Source organism: Thamnophis sirtalis, unplaced genomic scaffold, assembly GCF_051295495.1.
Source record: "Thamnophis sirtalis isolate CommonGarterSnake01/CBP01778 unplaced genomic scaffold, rThaSir2_p1.2 scaffold_2, whole genome shotgun sequence".
NCBI lineage: Eukaryota > Metazoa > Chordata > Lepidosauria > Squamata > Natricidae > Thamnophis > Thamnophis sirtalis.
The window spans coordinates 171012670-171031888 of NW_028261382.1; the positions used below are offsets into that span (position 1 = coordinate 171012670).

Here is a 19219-nt window from a genome sequence, read left to right on the forward strand (position 1 = left end):
ATCCTATTATTAGTAGAATTTGAAATCCACTCCATTGTTATCTATTTATTCTACATTCATGTTTACAGGATTTTTTCATCGAGATATGAAACCTGAAAACCTTCTTTGTATGGGTCCAGAACTTGTTAAAATTGCTGATTTTGGATTGGCTAGAGAATTAAGATCTCAGCCTCCATACACAGATTATGTTTCTACCAGATGGTAAGTGTGAATTTTAATGGGGATTTCACTTATAAGCCTCTTGACTAGTTATCAGTTATTTCTTTTCATCTTTTTCAGGTATCGCGCACCTGAAGTTTTATTGAGATCTTCTATTTATAGTTCCCCTATTGACCTTTGGGCTGTTGGTAGCATAATGGCTGAATTATATACACTCAGACCACTTTTTCCAGGAACAAGTGAAGTTGATGAAATTTTCAAAATTTGCCAGGTGTTAGGAACACCAAAGAAGGTAAAGTATCTTGAAAATGCGTATTATTACAATTGGTACAAATAAAATTAAAATGACAGATAGCTCTTGGTTAATGACCACTCATTTACCAACCATTTGAAATTATGGTGCTTAAGGAGTGGTGGTTAAGATCGATTATTAAGGTTTTGGCTGCCCTAGCAGCCCTGGTCATGTGATCATTATCTCAGCACTTGGGGGCCTGGCTTTTACTTATAGTAGTTTCAGCACCCCATGGTCGTATGTTTGCAAATTGCAATGTGACTTCACACAAGCAAAGTCAATGGGGAAACCAGCAGGGAAAGTTGTTTTAAGTTATTCAGGTAAGTCTTTCATCTCCACGCCTATTAGCTCTTCGATGGCGTGCATCCAGGAATAACTCACTACTGGCTTCCGGCTCACTCTCCCTTGTCTCCTCCCCACTGGCCCAAGGTTCAAGTGCCTCCTGGTGGCCAACCACCCACTCTGCGCCCTGCTAGAGCCAAGGTGGCGCAGTGGTTAAATGCAGCACTGCAGGCTACTGCTAGATCAGCAGGTCAGCGGTTCAAATCTCACCGGCTCAGGGTTGACTCAGCCTTCCATCCTTCCGAGGTGGGTAAAATGAGGACCCAGATTGTTGGGGGCAATATGCTGACTCTCTGTAAACCGCTTAGAGAGGCCTGAAAGGCCTATGAAGCGGTATATAAGTCTACTGCTATTGCTATTGCTCGGAGTCGGAACCCTGTCCAGGGTCCTCCACATCCTCCAGAGCCAAGTCATAAGGCCCCTCACTGTTGGAATCTGGTGGCAGCTCCAACGGCTCCTGCTGGGCCACAACAGTTTCCTAAGCAACATATTTTCCCCTTGTCCCTCAAGGTCATTCTCATATATCATTACATTTTGTGATCATGTCACTTAAGTGACAAGAGTTGCCAGTTGCAATTGCAATCTGTACTTGAGAACTGCCTGTGAACTGGTCTGGGTTTTAGTTAAACGAATTAACAAAAAATAATCGTTGCAGGCATTCGACAATCAATAATAAAAACGACTTATTGTAGTTTTAAAGGCTACTCTTATTATCCTACTTTACAGAGTGATTGGCCAGAAGGTTACCAGCTTGCTGCTGCAATGAATTTCCGATTCCCTCAGTGTGTTTCAATAAATCTAAAGACTCTCATTCCAAATGCCAGCAGTGAGGCATTGTTTCTCATGAATGAAATGTTAAACTGGGATCCAAAGAAACGACCTACAGCGAGTCAGGTATGCAGGGCTGTGGTATTAACAATATGGCAATATTTAAGTGTCTTAAAAAGGAAGGAAATCCTATCATTTCATAAGATTAACTATAAAACATATTGCAATGTATTTGAAGTTTGATTAAATATAACAACATGGAAGGCTACATGTTTTCTATCCTGCTTTAGGCAAATCAGGAAGTTATTAACAAGGAATCTGTCATTCTTGGTGTTGAAATGACTGAATTGATACTTTTCAAAAATTATGTCTGTGTCTTTCCCTATTGATCTTTAGTAACAACTTCAAATTGTTTCTCAAAGCTTTCGATAAGCAAAGAGAAAAAACTGCCCTCTGCATGGTTATCAGTTTCTGTACACTGAGCATTTGAGAAAAGTCAACAAAAATACATTTTAAATATTATTTATTACAGTACCCTTAGATGCATAAATGCATTTTTACGTACTGAACTTTAAAGGTGATGATGATGATGATACTGATGATCAGCAGGCAAACTTACACTTCAGCCAAATGGGGGCAGGAATGATGAACTGGAAAAGAATTATATTTAACAAGTTATGTGGAAGTAGAAAGAGATGCGGTGGCTCAGTGACTTAAGACGCTGAGTTTGTCGATCAGAAGGTCAGCAGTTTGGCATTTCGAATCCCTAGCGCCGCATAACGGAGTAAGCTCCCGTTACTTGTCCCAGCTTCTGCCAACCTAGCAGTTCGAAAGTATGTTATAAGGCAGGTAGAAAAATAGGGACCACCTTTGGTGGGAAGGTAACTGCGTTCTGTGCGCCTTTGGTATTTAGTCATGCCAGCCACATGACCATGGAGATGTCTTCGAACAGTGCTGGCTCTTCAGCTTTGAAACGGAGATGAGTACCTCCCCCTAGAGTCGGGAACGACTAGCATATATGTGCGAGAGGAACCTTTACCTTTACTTTTTCTATGGAAGTAGAAGGGGAAAGCCATAGGCAAAGTGTTGGTTCACAGAAATTATTACAATATTTTTGGAAAATTGCTAGTGGCTTAGGCATGACTTAAGTGGTTTATGGTTAATGGGAGATTTGAACATCCAAGCTTATGTTCTCAGTCACTAAACTCCAGTAGTCTTGTTTTCCATTAAATTAAAATCCTGTTGGACTCCAGTAACTCTGGTTTGTTTCATTTTGTATGACCTTCTGTTGTGGCCCGGCAGGTGCCGTTGGAGCTGCCGCCAGACTCCGACACCGAGGGGTCTTATGAGTCGGCCCTGGAGGAGGTGGAGGACCCTGGACAGGGTGCTGACTCCGAGCAGGGCGAGGAAAGACTGGTTGGCCACCAGGTGGTGCTGGAGCCTTGGATCAGAGGGAGTGATCAGAAAAACACTTGTGAGTTGTTTCGGGATGCACGCCATCAAAGGGCTACTCGGCGGCAGGAACAACTGCGTAGTTATAGGAGATGATTATGCTCAGTTGATGCTTATTAAGATCCTCTCCTGATCCAAGGCTTCAGTGCCACCTGGTGGCGAACCAGTCTCTCCTCGCCCTGCTCGGAGTCGGCACCCTGTCCAGGGTCCTCCACCTCCTCCAGGGCCGACTCATAAGACCCCTCGCTGTTGGAGTCTGGCGGCAGCTCCAACCGCACCTGCCGGGCCACAACAGCCTTCTATATATATTTTTTCAACCCTCTATTTGGCAAGACCTTTAGTTGCATACTTTTAGCTGCCTTATACTTATTAGTGTTGGTTTTTTTTTCCTTAGGCATTGAAGTTTCCTTACTTTCAAGTGGGCCAGGTTTTAGGACCACCTCCACAATTCATCAATCAGAAACAGCCATATCCCAAATTAACAGAACGGAAACCATCTCTGCCCAAACTTGAACATATACCAAAATTAGAAGCTGTATCTGGGCCAGAATCTCAGTCTTCGCTAGATGTAACTGATAAGCTTCAGTGTCTGCCCAAGAATAACCAACATCCCCTCCAGTCAATCCAGCTGCCTCAGAATGCAGTGAATCAGCAACCGTCAGTACAGCAACAGCCTCAGACATTCTTTCCAGCCATCAGTAAAAACTCAATATCAGTAAGTTGCACTCAGAAACGACTTATGACCAAGTTCTATAATTGCTTCAGAAGTGCTCGGTTCAAACCACTTTGAGAGGTAGTTTTACATATATATTCTCTGAATTCAAAAGTATTTCGTCACATGTTAATGTTCAAGCACATTTTGGGTTACTATTTATTATTTCTTTAACCCTGTCTTCATAAATCAGTTTTCTGCACTCCCCCTCCATTATCTTCCATGAACTATTATAATTTTTTCCTTGCTTTTTCTCATATTTTTTTTTAAATCTTCTCCGTCTGTAGTTTATGCTGTTTCTGCATGCCACATGTTTTCCCTGTTCTTTTTTCCTCTAACTACGTCTCTTTATCTCTCTTACATACTTTTTTTCCTATTGTTAATGCTCTTTTTGTAGCTATGCTCTTTTTTTCCTATACATTCCATATCCAATCCTAGGTTAATTAGGCCGGAGCAAATGTTCCTGGCATTTGTATTCTTTCACAGGCATGTATGATTATAATCATTTATTATAATTCTCTCTTCTAGTATTTGCAAAGTATTGTATTTTATATTTTTTTACTATGAGAAGAAGACAGAATTTATTTTATTTCTGTACTCAGAGCTCCTTCGAACACACACACACACACACACACACACATCCAACACACACCCAAGACATATTGCAGGTTTTCTAGTTCAACATAGTAATGTAAACTTCTAAAATATATCAGAAATAACTTCTTCTTTTTTTGTAATCAAAACAGAAACACATAGCCATAGGACCCTCAAATGGTGCAATGGGTATGAAAAATAATCGACGCCGGTGGGGTCAAACTATGTTAAAGACATTGGATAGTTGGGATGATTTTGATGATACAGAATTTGGAATTTCTTATTTTAAGAAGCCTAGCATTGTGGTGTTAAATGAAAAGAAAACAAAAGAATCACTTTTTAGGTAAGATATTACTTTTGTGTGTGTGTGGGGGGGTTATTTGTGATTAATATATATATAGTCTCTCCATCAGGCCCTGATAAATGCTAAATATTTGTATCTTATGCTATTTTCTATGTAGCTTATATTTTCCCAACATGTAGGATTGATTGTGAAATCCTTCTGGAATGCAGACATGATGCCAGCCTCTTAAAGTGGCTGTAGTTAGGCTAAGAAACAGACTTAACCAGAATATGAAAATAATTATAGACATTTGCTAGCATCTTTTTTTTTTTTACAAAGGTACCTGGGCAAATAATTATCACCTCAAATGTAACTATAATTGATGATCTGGTTTGCAACTGACTTGCAATAATCATTTACACTTCGGTAATTTGTTTTTCTTGGACTAACAAATGTAGGGTGTGTCAAATTTTTCAGCTTTTAATTTCCAAAGATTAGGGGTGTTCAAAAGTTGTGACATACCTTGGGGTTGTAAAGATATTTTGGTTACTTTAATATAATTTTATAAATACTTCATTGTCATTGTACATATATACACAGTATGCCCATACAACGAAAGATGTGCTTGGTAAGTAACTACATAAATATCATAACTTTTTAACATTTTGTTTACTTCATCAGTGTTTTATATGTCAATTTATTTTTTCCAAAGAGTATGGAATATTCATTTCATTCAAAACAGGATACCTGCCGGGCTTAGTACAAGCGGCTAATCCATTCACTTTAAGCAATAATGTGCTTGTTTGTTCCTGGGATTTTAATGTACTGATTTTAATGTGCATTTCTAAATAACTTGGGCCAGGGTACTTGAAAGGGCACATCCTTCTTTATTTATCTATCCAGATCTTAAGGACTCCAAGGCAAGGTGGGTGGTTTAATGAGAAATGGCCTTTTTGTGGTAGCACTTTGTCGATTTTACTCCCTAGAGAGGTTTAGTCAGGTCCTACACTATGGTGAAGATCTTCTGTTTTTCCCTGGACAATATTTTTGGTAAATGCTTTAAGAAATTCACTATTTTAGCGCTTTTATTATATTGTTTTAGGAGGTATTTATGGTTGTTGTTATTGATGCTTTTTTGATTGTAGTCTTGATTCTTTATTGCTTTTTATATTGTTTTACAGCTTTAAAATACTGTTTTAATTTTCGTATCTGTACATTACTGAGAGGATTGTAAATATTGAACAGTCTAGAAACACAATAAAAGCCATTGCAATTACAACTGATACAGAATTCCTTTTTATTGTATATAGGCATGGCATTAGTGGATTTTCTGAGAGGAAAGCCAAACATCTTTGCCTTGTTTCATACAAAGCAAACAAAAATTATTATTCCTTTAGGTACAAATAAAGTAAAATTCTTCATACTTGTATTTGGAGAAGTTTTGCATTATTTATTATTATTGCTGAGTGCAATTATCTCCTGTAACTGCGCAACTGTTCCTTACGCCTATTAGCTCTTCGTTGCCGGGCATTCAGGAACAACTCCCTTGGCTCTTCCCCACTGCTCCAATGCATGACATCAGGATCACACTCCCTTGTCTCCTCCCCGCTCAGGCGCCTCCTGATGGTCAACCAGCCTCTCTGCGCCCTGCTCGGAGTCGGAACCCTGTCCAGGGTCCTCCACATCCTCCAGAGCTGACTCATAGGGCCCCTCGCTGTCGGAGTCTGGTGGCAGCTCTAACGGCTCCTGCTGGGCCACAACAGCTATCTATAGTGATATTCACATACATCACAATAATTCTCCACAGGGTTAGAAAGGATCCGTGTTTGTTACTATATGGCACAGTAAAAACGCTGTGTTTTTAAATCATGATCAGTTTATTTGGAAAAAGATTTGCTTTCATATATTTTCCTATCCCCACATGTCATTTCTGGCTAAGTACTATTCAACTCTTTGCTGAATTAAAATACAAGGGTCCTAAGATCATAAGAAATCTTTGTTTTTCTAGGCTAGGAATTCATTTGTGATGTTCCGTTATCTTTATTTCCAGCGTTCCTGAGTCTAAGTCTCCTACCTCTGGCAGGTCAGGAGAAAATAAAGTTCTGAAGAGAAATGACTCTGGAATATCAACTACTTCGGCAAAACAGTACTATTTGAAACAATCAAGATACGTTCCTGGTAAGAGGCAATTATTTAACCCATTATCAGAGTTAATGAAATGTGTGTGGATGTGCATATATGCTTGTTTATTTCATTTTTGCTGCTTTTTTTGACTTGGAAATTCCCTGATTAGGGAATTGCTTTCTGCTTACTTGTTTGTCTGATGTTATCCTTGCTTCTCTGGGTGTAGGCTCATGGAGAGGATATGTTTTGGTCTTTTTGTCTTCTCAGCTTTTGTTATTGTCTCTTTCAAATACAATTTATCTCTAGGTATCTATTGGTGGCTGATGTCTATGAGTGCCAGGTATTTTTGCTCAGTTTCCTAGTTGAAATTGAGGCTGTCAACGTGTTATGCTATTAAGGATTACCTTTTTTCAATTCTGAATCTAAAATTAGTTTCAATTTCCTATTGAAACTAATTTTAGATTCAGAATTGGAAAAAAAGTATTCATGAAGCTATTATACTGCGACTTCCTGAGCGATTGATAGATATTAACCTTTAGCATGATGATTTTTTTAAAGGTGTAAATCCTAAGAATGTTTCCTCAGGAGCGGCCACTAAAGAAAGAATCCATGGTACTTGCAACAATCCTTTGTTTTCAAAATCAATAGCACCAATTGGAGGTCTCTCTTTCAATCAAGTTAATGCAGGTAATTAATGTAATGCAGTATTACACATCCTATATTGTTTTTAATGTATTTTATAAAATTTATTGTTATTTCCACAATTATTTTCAAGCATAATGCCCTTTCCCAGTTTTGAATAGGGGTTGGATTTCACATAAAGATGATCACAACATATATGCAACCAGAGGTTGTTTCTATATTTGATGAGATTTCAGCTTTTCAGTAGTAAAAAAAAATAGATATTGAGGTTCACAAGATATTATTTCTCCCACATGAAGGTGTGATGTGTCCAAATGGATAAAAGTAAGAGAGAGAGAGCATCAGTGGTGGGTTCTGGGCGGTACAGCACGGTACGGGCGTACCAGTTGGAGCTGGGAGCAGCTGCCCCCATACCAGAACGGTGTTTGGCCTCGGGGGGGGGGGGGGGGGCTGGGGAGGCTCTTTTCGCCCTCCCCAACCTCCTATAAAGCCTCTGGAGCCTGGGGAGGACAAAAAATGGCTTTAAAAAAGGGTGAATGCACTGGTCAGCTGACAGGGCTGCGCCTCGTGTGCCCTGACAAATGGCTCCGCGTGCCACCTGTGGCACACGTGCTATAGGTTCGCCATCACTGCTATATATCATCACTCCCACAGAACAACAGCAGGTGTAAAGAGCTCAAAACAATATTCCCACCTAACTTTCCTTCCATTCCTTTCTGTCTTCTTGATACACCATCTCAATTCCTACTTTACTGTTCTTTCTTTCTTTCCCTTCATTCCCCAAAAGCCGGGAATGCTTCACAATGAAGTATGGGATAGTACCACCTAATATTGTTATATTTTTTAATGAATGCTCATGGGGGGGCTAAGGAGAGGCCATCAATTTCTGGATGATTTAAAATAAAAGGCTACGTCTGGAAGATTTCTGCGTTCAAAAATTGTACAGTACAAAAACTGAATTCATAGTCTTTGCATAACATTAAAATCTGGTTATATCAAGAATTTGGGAGTCGGACAGAATTCGTCACTCTTGGGGTAAATTATATATTCTGATAGGGTTATTTATTTAAACAGTTGCCCATCTCAGTTCTTGATCTGACTTAGGAAAGGTGCTTCAGAGAAGCAAATGTGAACAGAGCAACTGCCCCTTAGGCATTTAAGCAAGTCATTTCGGGTTGGTTGGTTGGTTTATTGGATTTATATGCCGCCCTTCTCCCAAGGACTCCCAAGGCGGCTAGCAACATTAAAAAAAACAACACATATTACAGAAGTTTAAAAAAAAATTAGATAGAATATCCAAAAAACAAACCCAATTAAGATTAACAATAACATTTAAATTTTTTTGATTAAAATTAACAATGATCAATCATTTGTTTTATTTTGTTCAGGCCAGGCTGGCTTGCTGGAAAAGCCAACTTTTTAGGGTGCGTCGGAAGGACCAGAGGTCAGGGATTATACGAAGCTCCGGGGGCAGCTCATTCCAGAGGGAAGGCGCTCCCACAGAGAAGGCTCTCCCCCTGGGGGTTGCTAGCCGACACTGTCTGGCCGACGGCACCCTGAGGAGGCCAACTCTGTGGGATCGCACTGGACGATGGGAGGCTACCGGTGTCAGTAGGGGGTCTCGCAGGTATCCTGGGATCACACAACTGCATCAGAAGCTCCTCAGCAGCCATTGCATGGTCCTAGACTTTGATAATGTTTCTTTAATAAGATGTGGACAGGTTCCGTGTTCTCATTCCTCCAAAATCTTGAAGCACTCTTTTTGAATCACAAACCCATTTCAAAATTCTATAATAGTCTTTTTTCTGGATTATTAAAAGTAATACCTTCTCATAATAGGTAGTTCTATTTCTACTAATCTAAAATGCATGTATCTTATTTGGAATTATAATAAAATATGGGTCTAGCGTTGCTGTTTTTAAAATAGATCTGGTCTGTAGGTAGGAAATTACTAATCTGCAAAGCTTGTTTACACTTCATTTTCAGATTTGTTCCTTTTTATTACTTCTCATTCTTATTCTTCCATTCATTTCATCCAGTTCTGTTTTTCTAAACCATTTATTTTCATCCTTGTCTTTCATCTGTTTTATTGCCTTCTCTGAAGAAGAAAAATTAATTAAGCCAATTGAAAAACTCTCATGCAAAGAAAGAGTGAATGAAAAATTAGAGGATCCCAAAGGTAATGAATGGCATTTACCTGTAACATGATTTATTTCCTTTCAGATCTGTTCTGTTTTTAACGAAGCATAATTACAATTAACTTCTCAGGTTGCAAAATCTATAATACTTTAACATTCCTTCAGTTTAGCAGTTTTATGTACATAGAAAATCTTCCTTGTGAAAAAAGGTTTCTTTTACATAAGCATTATGATATTTTAATCATACTGTTTTGCATTAAGTACAATACATCAGGTAGTGTTATTATTGGTGTCCATTCCTGCAATATGTTTTAATTATGGAGAATTTTAGTTCTTGGAATGGAGTATCATTTCTGCTTCCACTTGGGCTGCTACATTCCAGTAAGGTTTATGACTTGGAAAGATGAATTGCATCGAACTGGTGAATGGTGCAGAGGATCATATTGTTATGAGTAATGTACAGGACATTTGGATTTAATTGTAAAGAAAGACTTGTAAGCTTTTAATGAAGACATTTATTTCTTGCTGCTTTGCTGTCATGTGCTATGCAGAAAAGAAGATGCAGGTAATCCTCGACTTACAACAGTTCATTTAATGACCGTTCAAAGTTACAAGGGCACTGAAAAATGTAATTTACGATTTTTTATTAAACAAATCACCATGGTTTTTAAGTCTATCACACCATCATTAAGCAAATTTTGCTTTCCCCATTGAGTTTACTTGTTGGAAACCAGCTGGGAAGGTTGAAAATTGTGATTACAGAACAGCAAGGCACTATAATGGGTTGTAAATGCAAGCTGGTTGTCAAGCATCTGAATTGTGATCATGTGACCATAGGGGTGGTTGTTGTTAATTGCGAAGTCGTGTCCGACCCATCGCTACCCCAGGGACAACATTCCTCTAGGCCTTCTTGTCCTCTACCATCCTCTGGAGTCCATTTAAGCTCATGCCTACTGCTTTGGTGACTCCATCCAGCCACCTCATTCTCTGTCGTCCCCTTCTTCTTTTGCCCTCCATCTTTCCCAGCATTAGGCTCTTCTCCAGTGAGTACTTCCTTCTCATTAGGTGGCCAAAGTATTTGAGTTTGACCTTCAGGATCTGGCCTTCTAATGAGCAGTCAGGGTGGATCTCCTCTAGGACTGACCGGTTTGATAACTCACAGGAGTCTTCTCCAGCACCATAGTTCAAAGGCCTCAATTCTTTAGCGCTCAATCTTTCTTATCGTCCAACTTTCACAGCCATCCATTGCAACTGGGGAAACCATAGCCTTTGTTGGCAGGGTGATGTCTCTGCTTTTTAGTATCGCCATCTAGATTGGGGTGGTACAAAAGTCGTAAGTCTGAAGACCATCATAAATGTGACGACTGGGTTTTTTCAGCTCTGTCATAATTTCAAACTGTCACTAAACAAATGGTGCAAGTCAAGGATTACCTGATTAAATCAGTTTGACTGGATTAGCACAACAAAAATCCTGTTTGCAGGAATCTGCCAAAAGCTTGTCTTCATATGCTAACGATGTTTGGTAAGACATAATAATGGGAGCCAACACTGGAAGAATGGAGATAGAATTTTTTTAAACTATGCTATAATTGGCTTTCTATGTTCCACCTATGGTAGGAGGAAAACTTAACTCAGGGTGAAGAATTTTGAACCTTATGTTTTATGTCAGGGACTTTTCCTTATTTCATTGATTGATTAATATTCCATCTTATGATAACTTAAGGTTTTGAGGACCAATTTGGTCTTTTGGTTAAGGCACCAGTTTAGAAACCGGAGGACCATCTCCATGCAAAAAAGGACAATCTGCACATGTCTTCTTGTTGTAAAGCTTTCTTGAGAAAATTACATACTACATAATGTGTATATATTACACAATTAATTATATATGAGTAAAGAGTATCATAGAGCGTCCTCTTTATGAATAGCACTATAATATTGATTTATTTATTTATTTACTTGTTCACTCAAAATATTTGTAAGGATGGTTTTGCTATCTAGCTCCCTCCTGAATTTTAATTTTGTGTATCAATCTGTAGGAAATACTGGCTTTATTGGTGCTGCTTACAATGCTCCTGGAGGATATATCCCTTCATTTCACAAAAAAGAGGTTGGTTCAGCAGGTCAGAGGATACAATTGGCACCTCTTGGTCCATCAGTTGCAGGTACGAAATAGTCTTACTTACATTGTGTTGAAATAAACAAAGTTGCATAGCTTTAATTTCTTCATCTGTTATGCTCTTTGGAAAGGATTTGGGTTGGTGTCTAGGTAGGTAGATTTGCCGAGTTATACTCGGGATATAATATATTAAATTAAATTTATATTAAACAAGATTTAATTGGAGACTCCTATCAGCCATCATCATCATCCAAAATTTAATTAACCTTCCCTTTCCAGAACAACATTTGTTTCTTTCCAAATCCATAGAAAAAAAAACCGCTTTCATTTTGACCTGTCTTTAGCATCCAGTTAAAATACATCTGTGAACAAGCTTCTGCTGGGTGGGAACCATTGTATGAAAAAATGAGCATCACAAACAGGCCTATTTTGTTAAATTTGGAGCTCAGTTTTATTTCCTTTTTTAAATGTGGCCCCTTAGGAAATATAAATGCATAAATTTAGCAATACACACATACCATAGTGCATTACATGCATGCATTTATTCAGAAAGGGGGATATTTTAGCTAGGATTAACTAGCTGGGGGAATGTGGATATTGTACAATGAGCCGAGGTGGCGCAGTGGTTAAATGCAGCACTGCAGGCTACTTCAGCTGACTGCAGTTCTGCAGTTCGGCTGTTCTAATCTCACCGGTTCAAGGTTGACTCAGCCTTCCATCCTTCCGAGGTGGGTAAAATGAGGACCCGGATTGTTGTTGGGGGCAATATGCTGACTCTGTAAACCGCTTAAAGAGGGCTGAAAGCCCTATGAAGCGGTATATAAGTCTAACTGCTATTGCTATTGCTACAACCTTTGTCTGTGTTGTAATATTTTTTTTCCTGACTGCTCTTCATTGGGAGGGCTCATCTTTCTTTTTGGATAAATATAGCAATCATTTATTTTGCTACTGGCAAATTCCAAAATACTTCCAATGCTCCCTCTTAAATATATCCCAAATGTTAATATGGCAGACATACATTGCATTGTACATTACATTGTATTAAGTTGTGTTTTAGTAAATTTGTTACTCTGTGATTCATGAATAATACAATATTTGGTTTAGAGTTGCATGACAATTAATTGACCCTTATTAGATGGGCAGACATAGGACTTCCGGTGGCTCCGTGCAGCCTGAAGAGCGGCTCTTTTGAGAAGCTCCAGCCCCGAGATCGCGTTACACTGTCTGGACAGCATATATCAGCCGTCTGACAGATTGATAACCCTTTCCTCGGGTGAAGAGGAAGTGGGAGAGCTGCTGAGCTTGGGAAGAGCTCCATTAACACCCCGCCCCCCAAGGAGATAATTCTGGGGTGTGGAAGGTGTGAGCCACCCTGCAGCTCAGCACACTCCGCGCCCGGGACTCATTCTGCTTTAAAGCAGAAACCAAGGCTCACGACCGCCCCTGCACAATGTTTGATTTACTTCTGAGCAAAAAGCAGGCAGAGCAAATACCGGAGAATCTACAACTGTAGGTATATTTAAACTTTAGCTCCGTTTTCTAAAAATTCCTTCTATTAAAACTAACGAGACAGAAGATAGATGGGCAGACATAGCAGTGCAGTTAGAGTCGACGAACAAGACTGGAATTCTCACTATAGTCTTGCCTATTTGTTGTAGTGCCTGCACCATTTCATCCCTAAACTATTTTATGTTCTTCTGTTCAGGATAGTATAAATTTAATTGGATTTTTTTTTTCTATCTTGGGAAAAAAAACCTTAAATATCAAAGGAATAAGGTGCAGGTCAAAACCCAAGCCGAAACCCCTATGTTTTAGAAAGTGACAATTTTGTTAGAAAAAATCTGTCTTTTACTGACTCGCTGTTGCAGGTGGCTCGTTACCTCCACCTGGATATAAGAGCTGTGGAAGTGGATTTTTAGCAAGAGAACATGGACCGAGGGTGTAGGCAGAGCAGTCTTGAGGTAGGGAACCTTGGAACAGCAATGTGAGATAACAAGACCTGACCTTTTTTACTCACCTCGGAGCCGAGGTGGCGCAGTGGTTAAATGCAGCACTGCAGGCTACTTCAGCTGACTGCAGTTCTGCAATTCTGCAGTTCGGCTGTTCAAATCTTACCGGCTCAAAGTTGACTCAGCCTTCCATCCTTCCGAGGTGGGTAAAATGAGGACCCGGATTGTTGGGGGCGATATGCTGACTCTGTAAACCGCTTAGAGAGGGCTGAAAGCCCTATGAAGCGGTATATAAGTCTAACTGCTATTGCTATTGCTATTGCTTTGGTAAATCGGAAAAAAAAACATTAAGTTTACTATGCATATTGAAGGAAACTTAATAGAACTTAATTCCCCCATTCCAAGTGAATTAGTCAACTGACGTTTTATGTAAAGAACACCCATTTATGTACTGTTGAATTTATAAAATAAACCCATTAGTGGCTCAGCACTTCAATAATCTCCATGGTGTACTAATGATCATCATTTTGAAATACAAAATGAATTCTTAAGACTGATTTTCCGAAATGCAATCAGAATACAATTCAAACTCTTTGTTCATACATATAAGTTTTTCTCTGGACATCTGCGTCATTAACAGATGACTTTTACCACTTTTTCTGTCACGCATCTGTGTTTGAAAGCATATTATATATTTAATTCCTGATCATGCTGCTATTTCTGAAGTTTCTGCCGCTGTTCATTATATAGAATCAGTATATAGAATCTTTATCCCTTGTTTCTGTTTGGCTGTCTTTCTGAGCTCCATAATCTGTTATAGCTATAGTAACAAAGGATCACTGTGACTGTAAAAACAATAACATTCTTCAACAATAAACACATTTCTTTCCCTTTCTTATCAGTATGTTCTAACCTTTTTTGGAACATAGCATAGTTTTATCTATTGTATACAGTTCCTTACTTGGAAGTGTATACTATCAATTTTAGCTCGATTCTGTTTAAGAGGGAAATAAGTATTAGCAGGATGTACAGTCAGTGGATTTGCTTGCATTGGTTTTGTAATCTAGCCTCAAGGCTAGATTATTGCAACGCACTCTACGTGGGGCTACCCTTGAAAAGCGTTCGGGGACTGCAGCTAGTCCAGAATGTGGCTGCGCGAGCGATATTGGGTGTACCAAGGTACACCCACGTTACACCTATCCTCCGTGAGCTGCACTGGCTACCAATTGGTCTCCGGACGCAATTCAAGGTGTTGGTTATTACCTTTAAAGCCCTACATGGCTTAGGGCCAGCGTACCTGCGAGACCGCCTACTGCCACATACCTCCCAGCAGCCGGTGAGATCCCACAGATTGGGCCTCCTTCAGATGCCGTCAGCCAGACAATGTCGGCTGGCGGCTCCCCGGAGGAGAGCCTTCTCTGTGGCTGCTCCGACTTTTTGGAATGAGCTACCCCCAGAGATCCGGACCTTACCCACTCTCATGGCCTTCAGGAAAGCTGTTAAGACCTGGCTATTCCGGCAGGCCTGGGGCTGTTGACCTCACTGTTGAGGTCCAGCCCCGATTAGAATGAATGCATGTGTTGTGCTTTTAAATCTGTCTTTTTTTATAATTTCTTTCTTTCTCTTCTTTTTGTAAGCCGCCCGGAGTCCTTCGGGATTGGGCGGCATATAAATTATATTAATTAATAAATAAATAAACAATAAATTTTGTTTTCAGAATATGCTTGGAAAACCAAAGCTTCTCGTGCCCAATTGCCAGGACCTACTTACAGCCCCGCCACAAAAGGCATGAACATTTTAACTCACCCACCACCAGCGCAACCTGTGCATGGAAGAACTGACTGGGTAGCCAAGTACGGAGGACATCGGTAGAAGTACTTTCCTGCCTCGCATATACATACCGTGACTATTTATATCCTTTATTTCTTTGCCTCCGGGACACAGCATATTCTACTAATAGAATAACAATTCTGGAAACACACGAGAGCCTGTAGTTTATTATCTCTTAAGGGGAAAATATAGAAAATAAATACATTTATTTAGAACATATTCTTCAAAAGTAGTGCCTCTGAGGCAGGATTTTTTTTGTTTTGCTTACTTTACGAAGTATTCTCTCTATAAAGTTAACCTTGCCAAAACTAAAAATTTGTATACTCTTACTGAAATGAACAGAAATTGGTTTGCAGTCCCTTTGATCATATCTCCTGAAAAACTGTTAAAAATAAAGGTATTAGCCATTGGACAATCATGGCTAATTTAAATAGGGCAATAAATTATAAAAAGTGGCTTTTAAGATGTGGTACTTCTATAACATTGAGTTAAGCAATAAAAACAATAAAAAATAGTAGATGATGAATTTTCCACTGTATTGGACAACTGTAATCAGAGAAACTAAAGCTGAGCTAATTTATCTTTGATTTGGGTTGACTTGTATCTTAATTGGTTGACTTATACCTTTATTTCTTTTGATTGCAGAGAATGAAGTCATAGTCCCAACCAACTATTGCTTTGTAGAAAAGTGGTGTACTGAACCTAAGGTTCAGTTTTATTTTAGATTTTGTAGGACTAGGATTACTCTGTGTATGATTCATATGAATGTACAACTGAAGGTGTTAAACCATTTTTCTTTGATCTTGTCTCTGCTTATGACTATGTAACTTCTAGGTGGGAAAGAAAGATATTCATCTGTGCTATGCATTGGTCCTGATTCTAAGAGCTTACAGGCTATCATGTAATTGCATAGATATAGTTATATACATATATCAACTGTTACTGTTGATTCTGAAAAGAGGGAACTTATTTGCAGAAGTGTTTGGAAAATAGAAACTTAATGCATCTGTGGAGCCATTTACTTGAGGTGAAAGTTTCCTAGGAATTTACATGCAAATTTGGCCTTGCAACTGGGAAATGAGTGAATGATATTCAGGAAGGATTCTCCCCTGAGAAGAATGCCAGATAGCATTATTTAACAGAAAATAAGCATTTAAATAATTATTACTTGCAACTCTCTAAAAAAGCATTCTGGCGGTATTTCAGAAATAATTTCCAGGAGGTCTGAGTAACTTTGTAGCTTTGCTTTTTCCCTTAATTTTTTTTTATTTGAATTTGATCACAGAATTAGTTAACTTAACTGTAGTGCCTTCACTTGGTAACCAGAGCTGAATAACTCCAGAATTCTCTTTTAATTCCTAAAGGAATTGCTTAAAAATCTGGTAATAACTGCCAGAATGTATTCTTCAAACCTAATTCTGTAGCATAGCATTGATAGCATTATCTGGCCTACAGACATATTTTGAATGTCCTAAAATACAGGATGGCCTAAAATGTATGTGATATTTCAACTTCATATTTTTAGTGATTGCTTCAATATATAAGAACTCTTGCTTTAGCTAACAGAAGTCACTCTTAAAACTATGCTTTTCCAAATGCTAAATATATTTAATTTGTTACATTGAAACTGACAATCTAGACTTGTTAAAATAACATGTATTATATATTATTATTCAATTGTAAAATGTTATTTGCAAACTGAAAAGTATTTTGTATGTATTTTATTTTTCAAAATGTACACGATTGTTGTGGAGGACATATTTGAATTAAGACTTAAGGTAGAATGCACGTAAATATGCTGTCTCAATTTCAGTAGGATCTACTGCTAAGTGTATTTACATAATGAAACCTTGAATTAATAATATAAAGGCCAATTATTGAATAATTTTTAAAGTTGCTGTTATGTGTACAATACTTTATCCCAATACAGAGTAGCAGGAATATTAAACTGACTTATTTCAGTTTCTCAAAACTTACATAATTCACTGTGTAAGAAATGCTGTCTTAAAGGGATCTACTTAAAAATTTCATATAAAAAAACGACAAAGTTGCCTTTGCAACTGGGTTGGTTTTTAGCTGAAAATATTTTGTTTTATAATAAAGTGAACTTCTCAGGAACGCAACATATTATAGAAGTCTTCCATCAGAAAAAAGTGATGTATTTATAACCTAATATTTCTTTGTTTGTACATCCTGATTTTCTATCCTGGTATTTTGAAGCTGATTGGTAGGCTAAATAAATAAATAAATAAATAAAAACCCCAACAATTTATTCACATAAAATATGTTTATTCAAATAATCTCCAGCCAGCTCAAAAGGCTGATTGAAGAGGAAAATCTTGATTCTTTTCTCATAAACCGGAGGAAAAAATGCAAGTGTAAAATCTGCAATAATGTTTCAAAGCCTGGAACATTTTCGGCACCACTTTGCACCTGCGTGTTCTTCACATGCAAGCACGTGCTTGTCTGGGCTGCAACAAAGAGGAGGAGCTGGCCAGGGGCATGCGTGCACCAGAAACCCGGAAGAGGGTGACGCTGCGTATGCCAGGCAACATGGTTCCGCGTCCTTTGGGCCCGAGTGCCGTAAGTTAGCCATCACAGGAATAGCCAGTCCTACGTGCCTGATGAATGGATTTTAATCGCAGGCATTTTGTGAGGTCTTTGCTGATCTTTAAGGCCCAGAGAGAGGTAATCTCTTAGATTATCCAAGCCTAAACCATATTAGGTTTAAGAAGTTAAAAACACCCTTTGAATGGCACCTGGAAAATTAGCTGTGCATTGTGTTTCAATACACCCATGGTATCATTACATGATCAGCAGTTTAATTTTCTGCCTTCTGCACTAGCTGGTCTTTTTATACACTCTTGAAAAATAGAGCTAACTAGGCTGTATTATAAGACATGTTAATTAATCATGATGTCTTATAACCCCTTGCATATATTGACCTAAAATAAAGTTTGAATTGGTGATGTAAAGGGGAAGAAATTACTACAGGATAATTGCTCTGGCAAAAAACTCTGTTGTTACTCCATTTTTTTTTGCATAGTTTTATTAAAACATGAGTGTTTTCTCCAAATGTGCTCAACATTTGGTTTTGCCGAACTGAAGCTTTTTTCCTTGAATAAGGGATGGAATTCTGTACTGAGAAAGGCGGCCTTGCTTGTGCTTAAGTTAATCTGTGCTCTTGTTCTTATCCAATAAAAAAGTATCAGTATATCAAAATACAGTACAGGTAGTCCTCAACTTAAGATCAGTCACTTAGCGCCCATTCAAAGTTACAACAGACCCCCTACGAAAACTACTACTAATCTGGTTCTGAAGGCCGCCCTTCCCGCAATCCCATGACTGCAATTTGAGTGTTTGGCAACCAGCCCCATATTTATGGCTTTACATGCAGCTGTACCAGTTGTGTGACTACAATTTTGTCAAATTATTTTTACTTCCATTTTTTGAAAATGCACCACGGTTAACAATGGATTTGCTTAATGATTGCTGCAAAAAAGAAAAAAAAAAGGTGAAATCAGGTTGATCACACAATGGCCCACTTTACCATCACAATTTACAACTAAATTAGCAGGCTCCATTATGGTTGTAAGTCAGTGGTGGGTTTCAAAAATTGTTCGAACCTACTCTGTGGGTGTGGCCTTTGTGGGAGTGGCTTGCCACCCATGTGACCGGATGGGAGTGGCTTGCCACCCATGTGACCGGATATGAAGATGCCGATGACACTTGTCAGAACCACCTTAAATTACCTCACACACAGCACTGGCATGCATAAGAATATGATGTAAACTTGTTTTTTAAAAGGCATCTTTGGT

The 19219-nt window shown here is 38.7% G+C and overlaps 1 protein-coding gene across 3 annotated transcripts in view; it reads left to right on the top strand.

Annotated features, from left to right (window-relative positions):
- Positions 1-17669, top strand: part of MAK (male germ cell associated kinase) — a 29548-nt gene extending 11879 nt beyond the window's left edge. The window contains exons 6-16 of one of the 3 annotated variants that reach the window (XM_087707473.1): positions 69-201; positions 280-451; positions 1520-1687; positions 3408-3728; positions 4472-4662; positions 6653-6780; positions 7285-7413; positions 9473-9547; positions 11543-11668; positions 13491-13583; positions 15289-15428. In XM_087707473.1, the coding sequence (XP_087563599.1) occupies positions 69-201; positions 280-451; positions 1520-1687; positions 3408-3728; positions 4472-4662; positions 6653-6780; positions 7285-7413; positions 9473-9547; positions 11543-11668; positions 13491-13567 (1520 nt within the window). In that variant the 3' untranslated portion in view covers positions 13568-13583; positions 15289-15428. Of the gene's footprint in view, positions 1-68; positions 202-279; positions 452-1519; positions 1688-3407; positions 3729-4471; positions 4663-6652; positions 6781-7284; positions 7414-9472; positions 9548-11542; positions 11669-13490; positions 13584-15288 lie in introns of all 3 variants that reach the window. The other 2 variants (XM_087707470.1, XM_087707471.1) reach the window with 2 other exon arrangements.
- The last annotated feature ends 1550 nt before the right edge of the window (positions 17670-19219 follow it).